This window comes from Dasypus novemcinctus, chromosome 3 (genome assembly GCF_030445035.2).
Source record: "Dasypus novemcinctus isolate mDasNov1 chromosome 3, mDasNov1.1.hap2, whole genome shotgun sequence".
In the NCBI taxonomy this organism is placed as follows: domain Eukaryota; kingdom Metazoa; phylum Chordata; class Mammalia; order Cingulata; family Dasypodidae; genus Dasypus; species Dasypus novemcinctus.
In genome coordinates this window covers 138995473-139018243 of record NC_080675.1, presented here as the reverse complement: position 1 = coordinate 139018243, position 22771 = coordinate 138995473, and the positions used below count along the sequence as shown (strand labels likewise).

The following is a 22771-nucleotide window of genomic DNA, read 5'->3' as shown; positions in this document are numbered from 1 at the left end:
ATTTTCATTGTCACAAAAGTGTTGCAGAAGGAAAAAGTTTAAATAAAAAGGGAAAGATTACATATGAAGGAGAAAGAACAGATAAAACTAATGGTATAAAGTCTCAAATTTTCTCAGTAAGGAGAGAAAAAGGAAATGACAGGAAAAGAAAAACACATATTATGAATACAAGGAGGGAAGCTTGGCCCTGATCAAGACGGTAGAGTGAGATGCTTCTGGATTCTTGTCCCCCACAGAAGCTTTGAACAACAAAAAGCTCTAGAAAACATTTAAAGGACTGCAGTAACAGGATGAATACCCAATCAAGAAAAAGGCTATGTAAAAACAGTAGAATCTTGTGGGGCCCTTGCTGGCCCCATCCCACCCCTACGAGTGTGGTATGGAGCTGGCCCACATTCCCATTGTAGTTCCTGAGGGGGCTGAGTAACCCTCATGCACAAAATGGGAGTATTTAATGCCTGGCCCAATCTATCTGACGGTGGCCTGAGGAACTCACCATTCCAGAAGTTACCCAGCTGTGTATGTGGAAGGCAGCACACACAGCTCTCCTATAGAATGCTGTGGGACAGCAGTCAAATCATACTGCCTGGAGCAAAGGATTGCTGACTGAAAGACATTCACATCTGTGTAAAGGGAGGAATCCCTAGAGCCAAATGCACAATCCAAGAAAGATAAGACATGTGCAGAAAGGTCCAGAAGGTTTCTTATACTTTGGCCTGGAGCTATTCTCTAAAATTTTTGTATGGATAAATTCTGAAGGAAAGAGCTCTTTGTTAACTGAGGCCACATGAAGAAATAAAGATGTTTGGATCTACAAAAAGTAAAGTACAGGTTACTAGTGATGGAGGGGGAAAAGGGTAATGATGAGTTAATGCAAATTTAGAGCATAGGATTTCTTTTGGGGTGAAGGGAAAGTTTTTATTTTATTTTTCTCGTTTCATTTCCCTTTATTTTTTGAGGTACTAGGGGCCAGGGATTGAACCTGGGACCTCATATGTGGAAAGCTAGAGCTCAACCACTGAGCCACATTGGCTTCCGGGAGTTGTTGTTGTTTTTTTTCTCCCCCAGGAGGCACTGGGAACCTGGAATCTCTCATGTGGGAGGCGATGCTCAATTGCTTGAGCCACATCTACTCTCAGGAAGGTTTTATTAATAGAAGGTGGTGGGGGTACCACAACAGTGTGAACATGAGTAATTCCACTGAATGGTATGTGTGGGAATAGTTTAGATGAGAAAATTTATTTTGTATATATGTTCCCACAATTAAAAAAAAGGGAATGAGCAATTAAAGACACAATGTCAGTCAAATACAATATGTGATCCTGGATGGTATCTAATAATGGAAGAGGAAAGGCCCACTAGGATATTTTTAGAACAGATAAAAAAAATTGAAATATAGACTGTAAGCTTTATATTGATGTTAAATTTCTTGAACTTAATAACTGTATTTAAACTGATTACATAAATGAATACCCTTGCTAATAATATAGGAAATGTACATGGCAGTATTAAGTATTCAAGGAACATGATGTATATAACCTACAGCCAATTGTTCAGCAAATGGATTGATAAAAAGACAAAAAGACAGATAGATGGAGTGAAAGATTGATGGATAGACATAATGATATGGCAAATATGGCAAAATATTAAAATTGGTGGATCTGGGTGTTTGCCAGGATAGAGTTACATTAGATTTTCTGTAAGAGGTTTGTATTATTTTTGTCACTGTACCCCAAATTTGAAAGTATTTTAAAGTAAGAAAGTTTAAAAAAGTAAACAAAAATGAATCACAAGAAAATATTTAGGGGAACAAACTCTTGTTTGTGATCATCAGAGATCATTAGTTGTGTTCCTCTAAGTCTCTTAACTCCTCAGAAGACAGAGGCTTTGAAAGTCTGCTTACTGATGCAGTGACCTGATGGGACTGAGGACCACCCTCCCTAACCACACACACTTTGATAAGGACTTGGATTCTTTATAAAAAGAATGTTCTGAAATCAAATTGCAATCAGATATTACCAAGGGATCTGAAAAACCTGGTTAAGTACCTTTCAATTGCCATTCAATTTTTCAGGTTTATAGACTTTTAAAACAGAAGAACAGGAGCAAATGGAACATACATGAAGTCTGGATGGTAACCTTGGGCAGCAGTACCCTACTGTAAGCCAACCGCCTAGTGGATGCTTGGAAATAAAACCATGTAAAAATTTCCCAATTTTATAGGCCTAGGCCTATAAAATCTGTACTAAGTGACAAATGCATTAAGTGGGGTGGGTTGCTGGGCAATGAGGCAATCAATGGGAAGAAGCTCTTGCACCTTTAGGTTTTGAAAAAATAAGAGGTGCAAATTCAATGAACCAATACCACATGAATTTAAGAGTGACCGTTCTCCATTCCCCTTATTCCCTCAGGTGCCCTTTTATTTCTTTTTCTCTTCAAACCTGACCCAAAAGTTCATTTATATTCTAATTCCCTAATAAATGATAGAGAGGGTTATGGAGAATATAGACACAGTATGGAGAATATAGACACTTGGCCAGCACCTACCAAATGACTGCTTAAGTACATGAACAACTATGAAGGGGAGATAATCTAAGAAACTGGCCTTGGCAATCTCTAGAAGCTGGGAGATTTTGCTGTAATACTCTGTGTGGGTACTGCGACTAAGACTCTTAATAAATACTTGGTATTATTTATAACAATAAGCCCCTGTAAGCTCCCCTGCAGAAGCAGGTTGAGAAGGGATGGGAACATCACATATAGTACTTACCATCTTCAGTTTCCTGCCATACGATGCCTTCGAGGTTGACACTGGTCCCAGGTTCACAGGGGCCCAGGCATTCAGGTTCTGTGGCTAGAGCCACATCACATGTGTTCACCCCAACAGATCGGGTGCGAACCATGATCTGCTCACAGGGGGATGAGATGTCATTACTGACCACTGGTACCAAAAGGTGCAGTGGCAGCACTGCTGGTGTGGAGACAGGGGACTCCATCTGTGGGGGAAGAGAAAGTAGTAGCTGAGTTGCAAGGAGAACATTCAGAGGAAATAAGTTCTTTGTATTTAACCTAGTCCTACATCTTTTCCTGCTAAGGTGCAGAGAAATCTAAATATAAGACTTGTCTTTCCTTTTACTTTTTTGCTCATAATACCACTACAAATCTAGGTATAGTGAGTGTACCCTATGCTAGGAGCAGTTCTATTTCTTATTAATGATCATTCTTGTAAACTACATTTGAATGAAAGTGTATTTTTTAAAAATCTAATTTTTCTCCTCTCATGAAAAAACTTCAAATGAAAGAGAACTGATGCCATATTTCAGTAGTAACAGAGTATACAGGTTGATGAGAAAAAAAAGGCCCAGTTTCTGAGGCATGTCCTACTATTACCACTATTCTTCCTAGCAGTCTAACTTACAACAAACAGTACATCAATCAGGTATAAAATCCATGAATACAGGTGGGGATAAAGAGAGAAGAAATATTCAGGTTCTAAGAATGCCACTTCAAGAAGACTGGGAGCTCGAATACATCTTTAGCTAGAAGGAAATCTACTTAAAAGCCTTAAAATCTACTTAAAAGTAGATAGGGTAGGGAGTGACCTTATGAGAGTTTCTAACCCTCAGAGATTATAATAGTGATTGGTTAATGAGAATGGCATTTGAGTTTGACTCTAATATCAAATTTATCTGTAATAAAGGGAAGGTGCTATTACTCTGCAGAACCAAATTCATAACAGCTAGCAAATGTAGTTGATTACACACATATAGAGAGAAATAATCAAACAACGGGTAGCAAACTTCCTCTAAAACTAGATCCTCACACAAGAATCTACTTAGGGTCCAAGAAGAATGCAATATATAGAGAGACAGCAGAGAAATTCTAATAAAGAAAGTGATGATCTCTAACTCTCTAAATTCTAGCATTTATCAGTATGACAAAATGCCAACTTTGAATCTATGTTTAATCCAAATGGACCACAGTGACTTGTATTTAGAAAGGCATTCAATACACGTTGACTGATTTTCCCTCAAGGCTAAGTATTATATCAAATAGCAGACCTAGAAAGCTAGAGTCAAGGATTGGGATCCTCTTGCCCTTGTGAAAGACTTTTCAACTCAGGTAAAATGCAGTCCTCTAAAAGACTGAAGTTCAGAGAGAGCCACACATGCATCCACAATCTGAGCTAAAGCAGCCCTGCAATAGAACTGAGGAAGTTGACTATCTGACCACCACACTACCTATAATCTACCCCCCACTCTACCTTCTTCAACACACACACACACACACACACACACACACACACACACACACACCATCCTGTCCTTGAAAACTGAAACTGAGATCTGGTACTGTGTATCCTTCTCTGCAGTTAAAAGCAGAATTGCTATCTGCTACTTGCAGATTATCACTGTCAGAGTCCATAGAATGCTCAAACTCTGATTCAGATTAATTCCCGTCGCTGAATGCTAAAACATTATCCATAGCTGCTTGCTGTCACACACCCCAACACTGTACTCCCCTAATTCTGCCTTTTCCATAAAATGAAATGGAAGAATGAATGCTCAGCATTATGGTAAATGTCAAATGGCATTTTTGCTTTCTTTTGTTCTCTTGAAAATTGGGCATTAACAATATAATTTGGCAATTTTCATGGGGTGTGGTGGATCCTTAAAAGATCCTTTAAAATTTCCATGTACAGAAAAGGTAAAAACATGGAAATGCTGGAAAGACATGGCTAGCAACACAGAAAAAGTACTGAAGCCTCTCCCCCGGTGCAGTGCTAAAAACTAGCTCTCAACATTTAGCTCCTAGGAATGCTATAAGGAAGCTCATAACTCTTCGGAAAAAATGCTTCCTGGAGATTTTACCATTACTAGAGAGGGAAAAAAAATTATTTTCTTTTTACGATTTATTTATTTATTTAACCCCCCCCCCCCCCCCCCGTTGTCTGTTCTCTGTGTCTATTTGCTGCGTCTTGTTTCTTTGTCCGCTTCTGTTGTCGTCAGCCCCACGGGAAGTGTGGGCGGCGCCATTCCTGGGCAGGCTGCACTTTCTCTCGCGCTGGGCAGCTCTCCTTACGGGGCACATTCCTTGCGCGTGGGGCTCCCCTACGCGGGGGACACCCCTGCATGGCACGGCACTCCTTACGCGCATCAGCACTGTGCATGGGCCAGCTCCACACATGTCAAGGAGGCCCGGGGTTTGAACCGCGGACCTCCCACATGGTAGATGGATGCCCTAACCACTGGGCCAAGTCCGTTTCCAGAAAGGGAAAATTTAAGACAGTATATACAGATCATATTTATTCTTGGCCTCACTTCTACCTCTCTGTTCTTTCTCTTGGGGAAGAACTGAGACAGACGCAATTTCACAGGCAGTATGCACATTTCCTTTGCTTGGGTTTGCTGACTTTTTTCTAATAATACTTGTAATAGCAGGAGAAATTCCTGCAGGGTCTCCCTCTTAGACACAGATCTTGACCTAAACATTCTAGTCTCTCCTATGAGGTTTCTGGCTGCCTTACTTGAGTATGTCCTGCTGCCAACATGTTCCACCGCTGAGGCAGTAATCCCAGGCACAGAAGGAGGTAAATCCCAAGGGAGACACCTATACATTCTCTCTCAGCCATCACACCTTTTTTTCTGGAAGTGGTTTCATTTTCTGCTAGGTTAATTCAATGCTGCTGGGAGGCCAGGGTAAAGATATGCTACTACATTCTTGATATAGCCAAGGTCCCAATTCTGTACTGACAAATTCAGAAAACATCTAAGATTGAAGTCGGAAACACCACTGTTGCATTTGAGCATTTTGCCAAATTAAAACATGCTACAGAGTATCTGAAGAACCTTACTTAGCTGAACAACAGAACTAATACAAATGAAAATCTGATTAACATGTGTATGTTAATCAGTTACTGATTGGAGTTACTAAATAGAATTCAGGATCTCTGTTTGTGTGAAGATTTAATTATTTAGTTAAAAGATTTCTGGGGGAAGAAGATGTGGCTCAAGTGATTGAGCTGCCCACCTACCACATGGGAGGTCCCAGGTTCAGTGCCTGGTCCCTCCTAAGGAATACAGCGAGTTGGCGCGACAGGCAGGTGTGGTGAGATGACACAACAAGAAACATGAGGAAAACACAATGAGAGACACAACAAAGCAGGGAGTGGAGGTGGCTCAGGTGATTAGGTGCCTCCCTCCCATACTGGAGGTCCTAGGTGCTGCTGTTTCTGGTGCCTCCTGAACAGAAGACCAACACACAACAAACAGACATAGCAAAGGGAAACAATGAGGGGTTGGGGAGAAATAAATACATAAATCTTTAAAAAAATAAAAAAGAATTTTGGAGGTGTGGAGAAGTGAAGAAATCCACCTATGGGTTTGAAGATATTCAGTTTCCTTCTACTTTGCAGCAGAAATCTAGGGAGAAATCACAGAGCAGCACAATAATGTTTAATTACAGCTCCAGCTCTGCTAATTACCATTTGGTCACATCTATAATCTTCATTAAGCTATAGTGCATAGTAAGCAGCTCTGTGGTATTCATCTAATAAACTAGGTGGCTTTATGAGATTTTATATTCTCCTCTTCACTGGAACAAATAAAGTTTCATTTATCACTCTTCAGGAAAGGATAAAAAAATCAGAAAATAAGTCATGTTGTCATCTTTCTTATATACCTAGGATATAAGGGCAGGGAAAGTCAGGAGACTGGTGCCATTAGAGAAAAAAGGAATAGGAATATTAAAAGAAAATTAAGTTCATGAAATGTTTTAACAGCTACAACAACAACAAAAGCTGGGTCAATTCTCAGTCTCTGAAATGCTAAGAAGTGACAATATTTGCTCCTGGTATACCTGAATGGGTCAAACAAAACAAAAAGAGACGTAAAAAGATACAAAGATGTGAATTTCTAAGTTTCCCAACAGTATGTGCCCTTCATTTTATTTTAACCCAACGAATATTTTTGGAATATCATCTATACTCCAGGTATTGGGTCTAGGTGCTGGGGATAAAATTGTGAAGAAAAATGAGAAAGTTCCTTCCTTTGTGGAAGTTAAATTCTTTTATTTAAAAAAAAATTTTTTTTAAAATTTATTTATCTCCCCACCCCTCCAGTTGTCTGCTCTGTGTCCATTCGCTGTGTGTTCTTCTGTGACTGCTTCTATCCTTATCAGCAGCACCGGGAATCTGTGTTGTTTCTTTTAGTTGCGTCATCTTGTTGCAACAACTTCCTCTCCTGACGACAGCCCTTGTTGGGGACTAAATCATGTCCCCACAAAAGGCAAGTTCATGATCAGGTCCCAAACCCTAGTCCTGGGGGTGTAAACACATTTGTAAATAGGACCTCTGAAGATATTATTGGCTAAGATGTGCCCCAACTGAATAAGGATGGGCCTTATTCAATATGGCTGACGTTTAGATTTAATAAAATTGATGCTTTTAATTGTTTCATTAAGGGTATTTTAAAAGTGAAATTGGCTTAAAAATTAAATTTTTTTTTTTTTTTTTACCATGAGTGTATGTATAACAGTGAAGAATGTTATGGCTACTAGTACAATCTGGTGCCACTGCCTTGATTCCTATCTAGGTGCCAGCCATTTTACCTACCATTGCTTTTGCACCAGCAGTGCAAATGTCAACAAAGTGAAAAAGTCAAATAATGTCTTAGTATTATTATGTAATGAACTGAACTGTGTACCCCAATATGGATATGTTCTTGGTCATGGGCAGCGGCAGCATTTCTGGTAGGTGTGGACCCACTGCAAATAAGATCTCTTCAAGGTGTTATTTCAGTTAAGGTGTGGCCCAACTAAATCAGGTTGGGCTTTAATTTAGATTATTGGTGTTCCTTACAAACGGAGAGAAAGTCATATGGAGATAGATGTTATAGGGAGCAGTCGGAAGCAGGAAGTCAAGGGAACCCAGAAGAAAAAGGAGAAGACATTGCCATGTGCTGGAAAATCCAAGGAACCTCAAAGATTGTTGGACACCAAGAAGATACAAACCCTGGGAAGAAGAAAGCCAGTTAGCCTTTGAAATTGTGAGCCAATAAATCCCTGTTAACTCATTGAATGATATTTTGCTTAGCAAGTAGAAATGAAAATATTATGAAAAAAACTTCAACTTTACCGAACCCTTGAAAGGGCCTCAGAGATACTTAGGGGTCCATAGGTCATATATTGAGAACCACGTCTCTAAGCCATTGATTTCTATGGCCAGGGACAGGAATCCAACCTAGATAGGAGTGAAATAATATGGTTGCATCAGCTACAGGGATAAGGGGATTCCAACAGTCGGAAAAAAGAGGTAATTCTTTTACTTCTCATCTGTCTCTTTCACTAGGTTCTAAATTTTGAAAATGCAGAGAGCTTTAGTGCAATACAAGTACTGGTTGAATGAATGATGAGGAATAGGGTATATTGAAAAAAATTTGGGATCTGGGTCTACATGGGAGATAAGAAGTAGTCTAGTAAGCATTAGTAGCAAGGTAAGTATTAATATATGTTAGGATGTTTTTAGCTGGCAAGACACTGATGACCCATTTCAACCTCAAAAATAAGAGTATTTATTATCTTATATGAGTCCAGAAATAGGGAAATTCTCAGGGCTCAATAATAGCAAGTTTCTGTTTTTCCAAACTGCCTGTAGGCTTTTGGTCTTAAACGTGCTCTCTCTAATGGTTACAAGTGGCTCTATCAGCTCTATGTATAATATCCTTGAACATTATCACTTCCTTTTGTCCTTCTCTTTTGCATTACACTATTTAAATTTTTCCTTTTAAAATAACTTTGGTTACAAAATTAATATCTGAAGGAAAATTATTACAGATAAGAAAAAGAATTTAAAAAATCACCTAGAATTTTACCAGGCCCCCACCATCTTTTACAAAAATAATATTTTACTGTCTTTATATTTTTAGAAACTTTTTTTCCCCTTCACATAATGATGTAGCACCTTGGATTTTCATCACATACTTTTCTACATCATCATTTTAATATGTAGTAGTGAAACTTATACACTATAATTTTAAGAACATTTTCCCAGTTGTTGGGCATTCTTACTATTACAGCCAACACTGTGATGAACATCCTTGACTAAATATTTTGCACTATCCTTGGCTATTTTTCCCCCCTCTGGGTTTTTCCACTTCCTTTAGCTGGTTCAAGCTGCCTTTTGTCCATTTTTAAGGACAAAGTAAATTGTTGTAGAATCCCTGCAGCTGACTTTCCTTCACTTTTCAATGGACAGAATTCCAATCACAGTTTCTTTTTTTTTTTTAAGATTTATTTTTTATTTATTTCTCTCCCGTTCCCCCCCATCCCCAGTTGTCTGCTCTCTGTGTCCATTCGCTGCGTGCTCTTCTGTGACCGCTTCTATCCTTATCAGTGGCACTGGGAATCTGTGTTTCTTTTTGTTGCGTCATCTTGTTGAGTCAGCTCTCCGAATGTGCGGCGCCATTCCTGGGCAGGCTGCACTTTTTTTTGCGCTGGGTGGCTCTCCTTATGGGGCACACTCCTGGCGCGTGGGGCTCCCCTACGTGGGGGCACATCCCTGGGTGGCACGGCACTCCTTGTGTGCATCAGCACTGCACATGGGCCAGCTCCACACGGGCCAAGGAGGCCCTGGGTTTGAACCACGGACCTCCCATATGGTAGGCAGATGCCCTACCCATTGGGCCAAGTTCTCTTCCCTAATCACACTTTCTTAAACTAAGCACTGGGTAAGAGGACTAGCATTGCCTTTAATAAGCCTAATCTAATCAAGTTTCATGTTCTAGGACTGGGGAAGAGATGGTTTTCCCAGAAGCATATGCGTACTTGAATCCTAAATAAAATTGGGATACTGGTAGCAATGAAATTGAGAGAGACAGCCTGTCACAACAGGCCAGTTTGGAAGGAAGGGTGAAAGAAAAAAAAATTGGAAGGCAGGGAAGATTAGTAGCAAGTGTGGAGTAGAAGGAACACTCCTGGGAGCCACAGACTATGGATTTTATATGTAAGGGATATTTGCAAATTAAGCATTAATAAATTTCAGCAATTATGTAAAAAGTGGATATTCAAAAAATTGGGGGGAATGAGGTGCTCAATTAAATTTTTATAAAATGGATAAATGGGGAAGCGGATGTGGCTCAACTGATAGAGTGTCCACCTACCATATAGGAGGACCAGAGTTTGAACCCAGGGCCTCCCGGCCTGTGTGGTGAGCAGGCCCACACACAGTGCTGCTGCGCACAAGGAGTGCCGAGCCACAAGGGGCACCCACTGTGTAGAGGAGTCCCACGTGCAAGGAGACCCACCCCATGTGAAAAGTACAGCCTGTCCAGGAGCGGTGCTGCACACGGAGAGCTGACGCAGCAAGACGGCGCAACAAAAAGACACACAGATTCCTCATGCTGCCTGACAAAAATGTGAGCAGACACAGAAGAATACACAGTGAATTGGACACAAGAGAGCAGACAATGGAGGAGGGAAGGGGAGAGAAAATAAACAAAATAAATCTTAAAAAAAAAAAAAAAGGCTAAATGAATGATGAATGGCCACAGGCTAAATTACTGACAAAATTGACCCTTAGGCTTAGAGGAGGAGGGGAGTCATTCTCTCCAATGCCTGTTAGTTTTGCAATGCCAAGGATAAATAAGACTTCTCTGAAATTATAACTTAGTAGTTCAGAAATTAAACATGTCAGTATCTAAAAGAAAATTTAAAACGTGTCCTTAACAAGGAGCCATCAATTCCTACAGAAGTCTTCCTTGTCTTTGCCATTTAAACTAAAAGGTGTAGAGATAAAACTGCTAAGTGGCCTGAAGGGTGTTGTACAGTATAGGTTGGCTCCTTATTATGGACATGTCAGCACGGGTGAACCTAGCAGGAAATGGCTATCTAATTTGATTGGAGGGGATTTCTGTGTTCTAGAAGGTCACAGAATACCCATGGATTTTGTATAACTTTCACAGAAAAAGCAGGGATTGGGAAACGGACTTGGCCCAGTGGTTAGGGCGTCCGTCTACCACATGGGAGGTCCGCAGTTCAAACCCCGGGCCTCCTTGACCCGTGTGGAGCTGGCCCATGCGCAGTGCTGATGCGCTCAAGGAGTGCCGTGCCACGCAGGGGTGTCCCCCGCGTAGGGGAGCCCCACGCGCAAGGAGTGCACCCCATAAGGCGAGCTGCCCAGCGTGAAAGAAAGTGCAGCCTGCCTAGGAATGGAGCCACACACACTTTCCGTGCCACTGACGACAACAGAAGCGGACAAAGAAACAAGATGTTGGGAAACGGACTTTGGCCCAGTGGTTAGGGCGTCCGTCTACCATATGGGAGGTCCGCGGTTCAAACCCCGGGCCTCCTTGACCCGTGTGGAACTGGCCATGTGCAGCGCTGATGCGCGCAAGGAGTGCCTTGCCACGCAAGGGTGTCCCCCGCGTGGGGGAGCCCCACGCGCAAGGAGTGCGCCCGTGAGGAAAAGCCGCCCAGCGTGAAATGAAAGAGCAGCCTGCCCAGGAATGGCGCCGCCCACACTTCCCGTGCCGCTGACGACAACAGAAGCGGACAAAGAAACAAGACGCAGCAAATAGACACCAAGAACAGACAACCAGGGGAGGGGGGGAAATTAAATAAATAAATAAATCTTTAAAAAAAAAAAAAAAAAAAAAAAAAAAAAAAAAAAGAAACAAGATGCAGCAAATAGACACAGAGAACAGACAACTGGGGGAGGGGGGGAATTAAATAAATAAATAAATCTTTGAGGAAAAAAAAAAAAGCATGGATTTGACATGAAATAATGGTGGTTCCAATGAGAGGTCTTTTCTATCTAAAGAAAGCACCTTCAGCTGCAAAGTGGATTTGGGTTCCTAGAGAGCATATTTATACAACAGCATCTAATTTTATATCATGTATAAAAAGATTTCTAAAAAAACAGGTACAAACAAAATCATAGTATCGTAAGTGTGGAAGAAAAAAAGATCATCTAACTAGCCACCCACACAAGAGTAGAGTCTTTCTTAAGACAGGTAGAGTTCTCTATTTGAACTCTACCCCCACCTACCTGGCTGGGTGGAAAAAAATAACTGCTATTTTATTGGGGCTGGTTGAAAAGATTAAATTCTATAACATTTATTGAACACCTAGTAGTGTGTCTACAGTATTCCGACAATCTTAAAGAGGGACATTATTAGTATTCTAATAATCAAGTCACTCTTTATTTTTTAAGGCGGTACTGGGGATTGAACCTGGACCTTGTATATGGGAAGCGGGTGCTCAGCTACTGAGCTACACTCACTCCCCAAGTCATTCTTTTTTTTTTAATAAAGTTTTTTTTTTTTAACCCGCCCCCCATTTTCTGTTCTCTGTGTCCATTCACTGTGTAGTCTTCTGTGTCTGCTTGCATTTTTGTCAGGTGGCACTGGAAATCTGTGTCTCTTTTTGTTGCATCATCTTGTTGTGTCAGCTCTCTGTGTGTGTGGTGCCACTCCTGAGTGGGCTGCGCTTTCTTCGTGTGCGGCGGCTCTCCTTGTGGGGCACTCCTTGCACATGGGGCACCCCTGCGTGGCACGGCACTCCTTGCACACGGCAGCACTGCACATGGGCCAGCTGACCACACAGGCCAGGAGGCCCTGGGTACCGAACCCTGGCCTCCTATATGGTAGGCAGATGCTCTAGCAGTTGAGCCACATCCACTTTCCCCAAGTCATTCTTAAAATTCAAAAATTCATAATGAATTTCAAATCCATTAAAATCCCCTAAAGCTTTTTCCAGTCAAATTTTAATTAGCCAGGCTTCCCATTTCTGTACTTTTATAGTTAATATTTTAATTAAAAATACACACAGTGGCAAAGGATATACAGTGAAAAGATTCTCTCCCATCCTTGACCCCTAGTTTCCTTTCCCAGAAGCAACCAATATGATGCATATGTATTTGTTTATATGTACTCTACCCTTTTTTTTTTTTACAGAAATAACATTGTATTATATACAGTGTTTTACATCTTATTGTTCATGTAACAATACATGTAGGTAACTAAACTTTAAATGCTAATCTTCCTAAAAGACAAACTTGTTGAAATCTTAATAGCTGGGTGACCACAGATAAATTATATGATCTTCCTGAGCCTCAGTTAAAACCACCAAGGGTATCCATGTTTCATAAGATTACTGTAACAATTAATGGAATGTAAGGTGCTTAATATATAGTGCACAGCACACAGTAAAAGTCCAGTAATTATTAGCTGACAATAACGATGATAGTAAAAACAATATCTTGACACTCAGTACTTCAGCTCCACCTGTAGTGTGTTCATGGTAGCACAGTTTCAGTTATTCATTATCTTTTCCCTTCACTTTTCTTTTAGTAAAGTAATCTCTCCTTCCTGTGGAAAACCTATCCTTCCAACCTCACTATACAACAGAGAACAGGTCCAGCTCTACCAAAACTACATGGTGTAGGTGCTCTACAGGCTACAGAGATTCTTTCTTCTCTTGGTACTTTAAGCTAGGAGGACTAATTAAACCACTATATCATCCAGAAATTTAGATTTATACCTTCTTTTTAGTCACCGAAGTTGTAATAAAAATGGTGTACAAGACTAGATCAAAGGCAGAATCTTCTGGTACACCACCTCCAACCCAGGTGACAAACATCTAGTAATCAATACTCTTTAACAATAACTCTTCAGTCAGCTACAAAAATCACCCAACTATATTATCATCCAGTCCACATTTCATTGACATGTTATCAAGAATATCATAAATGGCTTTTTTCAAATACCTTAAAGAAACCAAGGCACTAAAATCCACCCACCTAACAACTCTGTCAAAAACAAAAACAAAACAACAGGGTAGTTCAGTGTGCCTTGCTTTAGAACTTAATTTGGTTCCTAATAATCTCTTTCTGGATTCCCTTCTTCCTTTTGAACAGTAAAAATACCGAATATGCACTAAGCACTGTACTATGTTAAGTGATGAATCTAATATGATACCTGCCTCTAGGTATCACATCTGTCCAAGAGCAAGTAATTAAAGCAATTATGAAAAGGATGCAAAAGAGGTACATACACAGGGAGCTGAATTACTTGTGCCCACCTTGGAGAGAGGCAAGTAACATTTCAGCTGAGTCTTAAGGGAAAAGTTCAAGAGAAAGAAAAGAGAGATTGGGTTACTTTAGTCAGTGGCAATATCAAATGCATGGGCTGAGAGGGAATCACAAATAGTTTACCATGGAAGGGTTGGAGGGAGTGGTGGGAGATATTTTAACGGTAAAGGAAGTTACTCTGGAGTTTTAGGCAGGAAAGTGACATGACCCAGTAAGCTTTTAAAATGTTTATATTGGCCTTGAGGAAGATTAATCAGAAAGCAAAGAGACCACTTAGAAGACTGCTATAACAGTCCAAGTAAGATACGATGGCTTGATGACGGCCTGAACTTAGGCTGGGATAGTCGTAATGGAAGGATAAGGATGGGTAAGAGGTAGAATCAATAGGACTTGGTAACCGAATTGATGTCAAGGAAGTAAGAAAAATCTGAACTTACTTCAAGGTTTTTGGTGCCATTATCTCAGACAGGAGATAGAAGAAAACAACAGCATCAGCAACAATAAGAAATTGTGGATGGGACAGAATTGGAAAACAAATTCAACTTTGGATACAATGAGGTTTAAGTTGCTAGGTAGATATATAAGACTAGAATTCAATTTCATTATTCCTCAAACAACCATCTCGGAAAATTACTATTAGTATTTTGTTTTAAAGATGAATATACAGGGGCCAGAGAGGTTAGGTAACTTGCCCATGGTCATACAGTGACTAATTCAAACTCAGGCAATCTGGTTCTAGGACTGTGACAGTTTGATATTATTAAAGAATTCCAAAAAGAAATACTGATTATGTTTGTAAACTGGTCTGTTCTTCTGGGCTAGTGATATTAGATTGTATTGGATTCAGAGGTTTCACTTTTGTTTGATTAAATTATGATTATGGCTTTGATTGGGCAGTAGAACCAAGGGGACGGGAACTCACAGAGAAAATGACATCGCAGAGGAGAAAGTTAGAGTTTGGAACCTAGAGCCCAGAAAGTAAGTGCACAGAGAAGCAGATACGAGAGGAAAGAAAGAAGGCTCCATTAGACAAAGCAGAGGCCCTGGAAAGAGAGATGAGCTATTCGCCAGTTTACAGCTAGTCTTGTGGAGAGGGCAGAGCAGCTGAGCCGAGTGAGAAATGAGCCATGGGAGAGAGTAAAGACCTGTCCAGCCTGTGGCTGAGATTTTAAGAAGCTGGGACCACAGAGCCTTAGGAGGAGGAGGAAGACTGAACCCTTGCAGACATCGCCAGCCATCTTGTGTAAACACATGGCAACAGACTCTCGGTGAGAAAGTACCTCTCATGGTACCTTGGACTCTTTAGGGCCTTGTGACTGTAAGCTTCTACCCAAAATAAATACCCTTTATAAAAGTCAATAGATTTCTGGTATTTTGCATCAGCACCCCTTTGGCTGACTAATATAAGCACCCACGCAGTAACAGAGAAATGAGAACCAAAACCAAATGAGGTCACAAAAAGCCAAAGGAAAATGGAGTTTCAAGAAGAAAATGAGCTAGTGTGAAATACTTTAGCAAGCAGGGACAAGGAGGGCACAGAGGCTGAACTGCACTGGTTTTAAAGGAAAACATGCAGAGGTGAAGAGAAGGTAATTAGAATTTGTGTGCCTACTGAATGCTAATTCTACATGTTATCTCATTAAATTTCATAACACTCCTATGAAGTAGATGATAACTTTGTTTGATAGAACATAAATAGAGCTTTAGGAAAGTTACTTGCCTACAATTACCCAGTTATTAAGTTTGAGAGCCAGGATTTGAAGCAAAGTTTGTCTGACTCTGAAGCTCATGTTCTTTTGCATTATATTACACTACTCCCAAGAAACAGACTGGTGACCACACAGGAAAGCACAAGTAGCTCACAAACCATCTGTTTAACATTCTTTTTCTGATTTTATTAAAGATCAATGTTAAGCTCAACAGTCTAAACAATTTCGAAAATCTGGACATTTGCCCATCTGAAGCCTTCTGATACTCTTCCATTTACCGGATTCCCTGGATAAAGGGTTATCTGACTGACTACATGTGCAAATCCTTTCAATATCTTCCAGTATGATTACTTTGGACTTAGACACTTGAACTCAATCCTTAGCTTCATATTTTGATTTTTGCTTAAAGTTACATCTTAACATGGTTCTAATTTTTCAATATAAATATTCTCCAAAGAACTGAAACACCTGTCATAAAGCAGTCTTACTAACCTGCATTTCACTTTTCAACTGCTCCTTAGCTCACCTCTTCTAATCATTCAGACCAACAAAAACCAAAATACCAAATAACAATAGAATTTTAGAATTTTATACAACTCACTTATATATATGGGGCTCAAAAAATTCTACAGAAATTGAAAGAGGCAAATAATCTTTCAAGGGACAGAAAAGTTAAGTTACCATAACTTAGAAAGACATTATAGCATTCCAATATTAGAAAATGTTCTATTCTTAAAAATCTTTCTAACCAGGGTAGAGCATTAGACAAATGCAACAATGTAAGAGTCACTATATTTTAGTTAAGAGACTTTTATTTATTGTCTTTAATACTAAATAGTCCTTATTCCAATACAAAATGAAGCTATCCATTCAACAGGACTATAAAATGGTGAATCATGCAACTCTCTTAAGTCTCAGAAAAATGGACATCCTACATTTGTAGAGTCAACACAAATTTTATTTACTTGCTTGCAAAACTTCATTTTAGAGTAGGAGATAAAATTGGTAAATAAAAAATCACAACAGAGGTGAACAAAGTGCTGTAAATACCCTGTCCAGGGAGTATCTGCCAAAGGAAATAGGGAAAAGTTTACACAACAGTGGACTGAAAGGATAATAAGTAAGAGTTTGCCAAGTCAAAAAAAAAGAAAAGAAGAAAGCATACTCTAAGCAGAAGGAACAGCCTGTTCAAATGTGCACAGGCAAAAAAAAAAAAAAAGGTGCACAGGCATGAACAAACAATATATTCAAAGAAGTGCAGGTTGTTTGGTTTGGTTAGAGCAAGGAGTATAGGGACAATGAAGTTTGGATTTAGCCTTATAGGTATTAAGATATCACTGAGGAAAGATATGTATATTTAAAGGTATGTATATTTAAAGGTAAAATTAATGGAAGGTATTAGACTAAAAGAGATTAAAAAGTGAGGGCTGGCAAGTGGATTTGGCTCAACTAATAGAGCGTCCGCCTACCACATAGGAGGTCCAGTGTTCAATCCAGGGCCTCCTGACCTGTGTGGTGACCTGGCCCATGCACAGTGCTGATGCACACAAGGAGTGCCCTGCCATGCAGGGGTGTCCCCTGCATAGGGGAGCCCCACGCACAAGGAGTGTGCCCCTCAAGGAGAGCTGTCCGGCATGAAAAAAAAAAGTGCAGCCCACCCAGGAGCAGCGCCCCACACACCTAGAGTTGACACAGCAAGATGATGCAACAAAAAGAGACACACAGATTCCCAGTGCTGCTGACAAGAATGCAAGTGGACAAAGAAAAACACACAGTGAATGGACACAGAGAGCAGACAACGGTGGGGGGGGGGGGAGATGAAAAAAAAAGTGAGGGCCGTAGCAAGATGCCTGTTGCAATAGATCTATTAATTAATAAAGGTCAGAAGTAGGGGGATAAGAGGAAAGCACTCAAGAGACATTCAGGCTGTATAAGCAATTTGGTTTTGTGAGACATGCAGGTAACCAGTTTAGAATGTCTGATTCATATGGTTGGGGGATGATTCATTCCACAAATATTTACTGAAAACCTAATACATATGAGGCACTGTTCTAGATGCTGAAGATACAGCTATGAACGAAACAGACAAAAATTCCAGTTTTTGGAACTTAAATTTGGGTGAATGGTATAATGAAACTTAAAAAAAAAAAAAAGAATAGGTTTTGGTTTTGAGGGAGACTGGGAGAGATGAGCGTGATTAGGTTTATATTTACTTTGCTCACTGCCAGCACTCTAGGAAAAGAAGACTTTCTAGTATTGGAGAAGTAGATAGTATTGGAGAAGAAGTAGTATTGGAGAAGCACAATCTGAAAGGGTCTTCTGAGTATTTTGAAGCACATCAGAATAATATATATGCACAAATAAAAATACAATATAAATTTTCACCTTTTGACTGGTAAAGATGAAAGAGTTGAACAATACCCAAGTTGACAAGGGTATGGGAAAAAACAATCACTCTTATGCAATATTTGTTGGTGGGAATATAAATTAGTAGAAACTATCTGGAGGGCAGCTGGCAATTTGTACCAAAATTGTTAAAGCACATGCCCTTTTGTCCCCAAATTCCATTACTAAGAATTTACTCTAAGAAGATAACAGGGCAGGGAGTGGGCTTGGCCCAATGGATAGGGCATCTGCCTACCACATGGGAGGTCCGCGTTTCAAACCCCGGGCCTCCTTGACCTGTGTGGAGCTGGCCCATGCACAGTGCTGATGCACGCAAGGAGTGCCATGCCATGCAGGAGTGTCCCTCGCGTAGGGGTATCCCTGTGTAGGGGAGCCCCACACGCAAGGAGTGTGCCGTGCAAGGCGTGAGCCCCGTAAGGAGAGCTGCCCAGCATGAAAGAAAGTGCAGCCTGCCCAGGAGTGGTGCCACACACGGAGAGCTGACACAACAAGATGATGCAACAAAAAGAAACACAGATTCCCGGTGCCACTGATAAGGATAGAAGCAGTCACAGAAGAACACACAGCGAATGGACACAGAAAGCAGCCAACTGGGGATGGGGGGAAGGGGAGAGAAATAAATAAAAAAATAAATCTTAAAAAAAAAAAACAGGGCAGGTGTGCAAAAAGGTATGATGTACATGATGTTTGCTTAAGTGTTGTTTTTAATAGTCAAACAAAATCAACAATAAGAAATCAGAAACATACTAAATGTCCATTCATAGATTTCTACAATCAAGGGCAGATATCCACAATACCTTTTTGGGTCAAAAAATTTTAAAAAGGAAAAAAAGTTACAATACAGCATGTATAGTAACAGCCCATTAATGTTAAATCTGTCTATACTAATTATATATGATTCTTACATAACATGTAGAGCAAAAGATAGAAACAGATTGAAATCTGGAATGGTATTCCACCTATCTCCACTGGGTAGTGAGATTCTGAATGATTTTTACTTTAACCTTTTTATTTTTTGGCATTGATTTTTCATTACAATGAGAATTTATTATTCTAGTAAAAGAAAAGCTAGTTTTTATTTTGAAGGAAAAGAGGGGGGCTGTTTACACCTTAAGGTTTATGTACGAAAGGGACCTAGGTTGATGAGGAAATGGGCAGGTAGGTGAAGAGAGCGGCAACAGTGGGGCATATTAGCAGAAGGAGAGGCAGAAGGTAAGGGCGTTAAGACTATCCGTTATATGGGTCACTGGGAGACAGGACTGGCCCATTACAGCTGGGTAGTCCCTAAAAGCTGGGGATAGGTACAATACTACACAAAATCTTTGTAATCTTCATAAAGCAGATATACATAACCTGGAGACTGTATTCTTTTGATTCTAGTTTTCTAGAACCAATGGCATCTTCCACACATGTACATATATGCAGAATCTGGTGAGGAATAAACAACAATCCCCAACCCCTGAAGCAACCAGAATCCTACCTGGAACAGGGCCAGGAAAAGCTGTGCCTCCAGCACTTCTGAGAAAACTGTGGCTGCTGCTTTTCAAATTAAAATGCAAAGCAGCTCACTCTAATGTCACTGGGAACTGTCAGAAAGGGATTATGGTTCCCACCCCAAGGATACAGGTCAGCTAAACAATACCCATCTTCCAGTGCTGAGAAGGAGGGAGAAGGAAAAGATTAGGCTTGTTTCCAAATAGCAGTCCCGCCTGCTTGTTACCGTGGTAACCTTGGTTCCCTGAGCTGCTCTCATTTGTCTTTCTCTGCCTGACCTTCATGTTGCACTGACAGTAACTGAGGAGGAAAAGGTGCCTGCCTGCCAAGCTAAGTACTCAAGCTGAGGGCTCTGAGCAAGAAAAAGAAGCACTTAAAGACCCTCTCATTCTAGACTTGAAACTGTGACCTTCGGACGATTAGTCTTTAAAGAGATTTCTGGTGGCCCTTTTCATTCCGTCCTTCCATCTCCTGCTCTCAAGGCCACTTCACTTCTCTGATATACCCATTTAGTGTGAGGAATCTGAGTCAGAGTCAAGTGGTTAGGTGAAAAGTCAAAGAGAAAAGAAAAAAACAAGCAATGGCTAAGTGAAGAAAAGAGGTAATAAAATATTAACTCAAAACTGCTTGGAGGGAAACAGACTTTGGCCCAGTGGTTAGGGCGTCCGTCTACCATATGGGAGGTCCACGGTTCAAACCCCGGGCCTCCTTGACCCGTGTGGAGCTGGCCATGCGCAGCGCTGATGCGCGCAAGGAGTGCCGTGCCACGCAAGGGTGTCCCCCGCGTGGGGGAGCCCCATGCGCAAGGAGTGCGCCCCATAAGGAGAGCCGCCCAGCGTGAAAAGAAAGAGCAGCCTGCCGAGGAATGGCGCCGCCCACACTTCCCATGCTGCTGACGACAACAGAAGCGGACAAAGAAACAAGACGCAGCAAATAGACACCAAAAACAGACAACCGGGGGGGGGGGGGGGGGGGGGGAATTAAATAAATAAATAAATAAATCTTAAAAAAAAAAAAAACTGCTTGGAAAAAAACCCAAAACAAAATAAAACTGCATGAGACAACTATCAGTATATTGGTTAAGTACAGTTTTTAGTTTCTTCCCTCTTCCAGATTTGTGCCATATGTTCAATCAGTGGAGGTGTGAGGGCAATCAAGGTACCTGAGACAGGGCTGGGTGAAGGATCCAAATACTTAGTGCCTTTTTTTTTTTTTTTTTAGGTACTGGGGCCAGAGGTTGAACCTAGGACTTTATAGCTTGTATGTGGGAAGCTGGCACTCAACCACTGAACCACATCAGATCCCCACTTAGTGCTTTTTATTATTTTTCTTCAAGCTCTGGGTGAATGAAATTCAGTTATTCAACCAAAAATTAAGTGTCCCCTACCTATACATCCTGTGCTAAGAACTGGGTACAGAGATGCAAAGAAAAGAGATCAGTAAATAAATATAAATTAGAAACTTCTATTAAGGAAAAAACAGGGTATGTGATAAGAGAACAGGGAGGGAACTACTTAGGGCAGTCAGGAATGGTATTTCTGAAGAGATTAAATTTAAGATGAGACCTGAAAGAAGAGAAGGCATCCACAGGAAGAGCCTAGGGCGCAAGCAGAGGGAAGAGCATATGCAAACCCCTAAGGTAGGAAAGAGCTTAGCATATATTTGAGGTCCATATTTCATTACATATTACTTGGCACTCTTATGGAAAACTGAGTTTGCCAACTTTAGAAGTTTAGGAAGTCCAGGGAATGGGTAATATTAGGCCAGGTAACCTCTTTAAAGTTTAGTCGAATGTTACCCCTTGAGTTCACCAATGAATGTGTTACTAAGGTATCAATCACAAAGATGCTATGGTCTATAGATAGCTCTTTTATCTAACAGCTTAGAAAAACAAGAGCTACAAAACTGGCAGTCAGTTTTCTGCCAGTAGCAGCAGTCACTGTAATTCAAAAGGGCACTCTCTGTGAGAATAGGGACGGCTTCCACTAGTTTAAGGGTTTCTTAACCTTTTTTTGTTACAGAGACCCCTTTGCCAGTCAGGTGAAAACCACAGATCCTTACTAAGTCCACACTACTATTTAATAAATATATCACACTTGCACCAACACGTCCCCACAAGAATAATGCTTTTTGGAATTTCAATTCAAGCTCACGGATGCCTCGTTAAGAACCCCTGCATTAGTTCATCTTAAATGGCATCCCCAAATGCATCACAGACTTTACCCCAAACCTACTTAATTGATTAATATTGGAGTAATAAGAGCTTATAAAGAAAGTAGCAGGACCAGGTTTTAGTCCCAGTTTTCCACTGTTTAGCTGTATAATCTTGGGCAAGTCATTTCATTTCTCCAAACTTCAACTCTGATATGAAATAATTGGACTTAAGAATCCCTAAGCAGTCTTTCAGTTATAAGTAATAAAAAACCACAATCAAAGGCAACTTAAACAAAAAGGGGATTTAGTAGCTCATGTAACTGAAAAAGTTAAAAGCAGGTATGGCCTGATGGAGGGGCTCAAACAACGTCATGGAAGCCCAGTTCTGCTCTTGGCTCTGCTCTTCTGGTCTAACTCCCTTTTCAGACAGGTTCTCCTCTGGAGAGGCAAAGTGGCTGCAGCAGTTCAAGCTGTATAAGCTCAAAACCCAGTGGAATGAAATGGGCTGTTTCCTATTCACTCAATATTATGTAAATATTAATATTTGACTATATTCCCTTCAAGTCTTTGCCTTTTCAGGTTTTTTTTTGTTTTTTTTTTTAGTAATAATTTAAAAAACTGTAGTTTCTGGGAAGCAGATGTGGCTCAAGCAATTGGGCTCCCACCTACCACAGGGGAGGTCCCTGGTTCAGTTCCCAGTGCCTACTAAAGAAGACAGCAGGCTGGTGTGACAGGCAGGTGTGGCAAGCTGATGCCATAAGATGACATAACAAGAGATACAAGAAGAAAAACATAATGAGAGACACAACAAAGCAGAGAACAGAGGTTTCTGGTACCTCCCAAAGAAGATGAGCAAGACAGTGAGCTGATGCAAAGGGTAGGTGCGGCAAGCTGATACAACAAGAGATACAAGAAGACAAAC

At 40.6% G+C, this 22771-nt stretch overlaps 1 protein-coding gene across 3 annotated transcripts in view; it reads right to left on the bottom strand.

Moving 5' to 3' along the window:
- Positions 1 to 22771, bottom strand: part of ZNF609 (zinc finger protein 609) — a 274508-nt gene that overhangs the window by 88189 nt on the left and 163548 nt on the right. For all 3 annotated transcript variants that reach the window (XM_004466646.4, XM_004466648.5, XM_071214239.1), the window contains one exon: positions 2771 to 2996. In XM_004466646.4, the coding sequence (XP_004466703.1) occupies positions 2771 to 2996 (226 nt within the window). The remainder of the gene's footprint in view (positions 1 to 2770; positions 2997 to 22771) is intronic.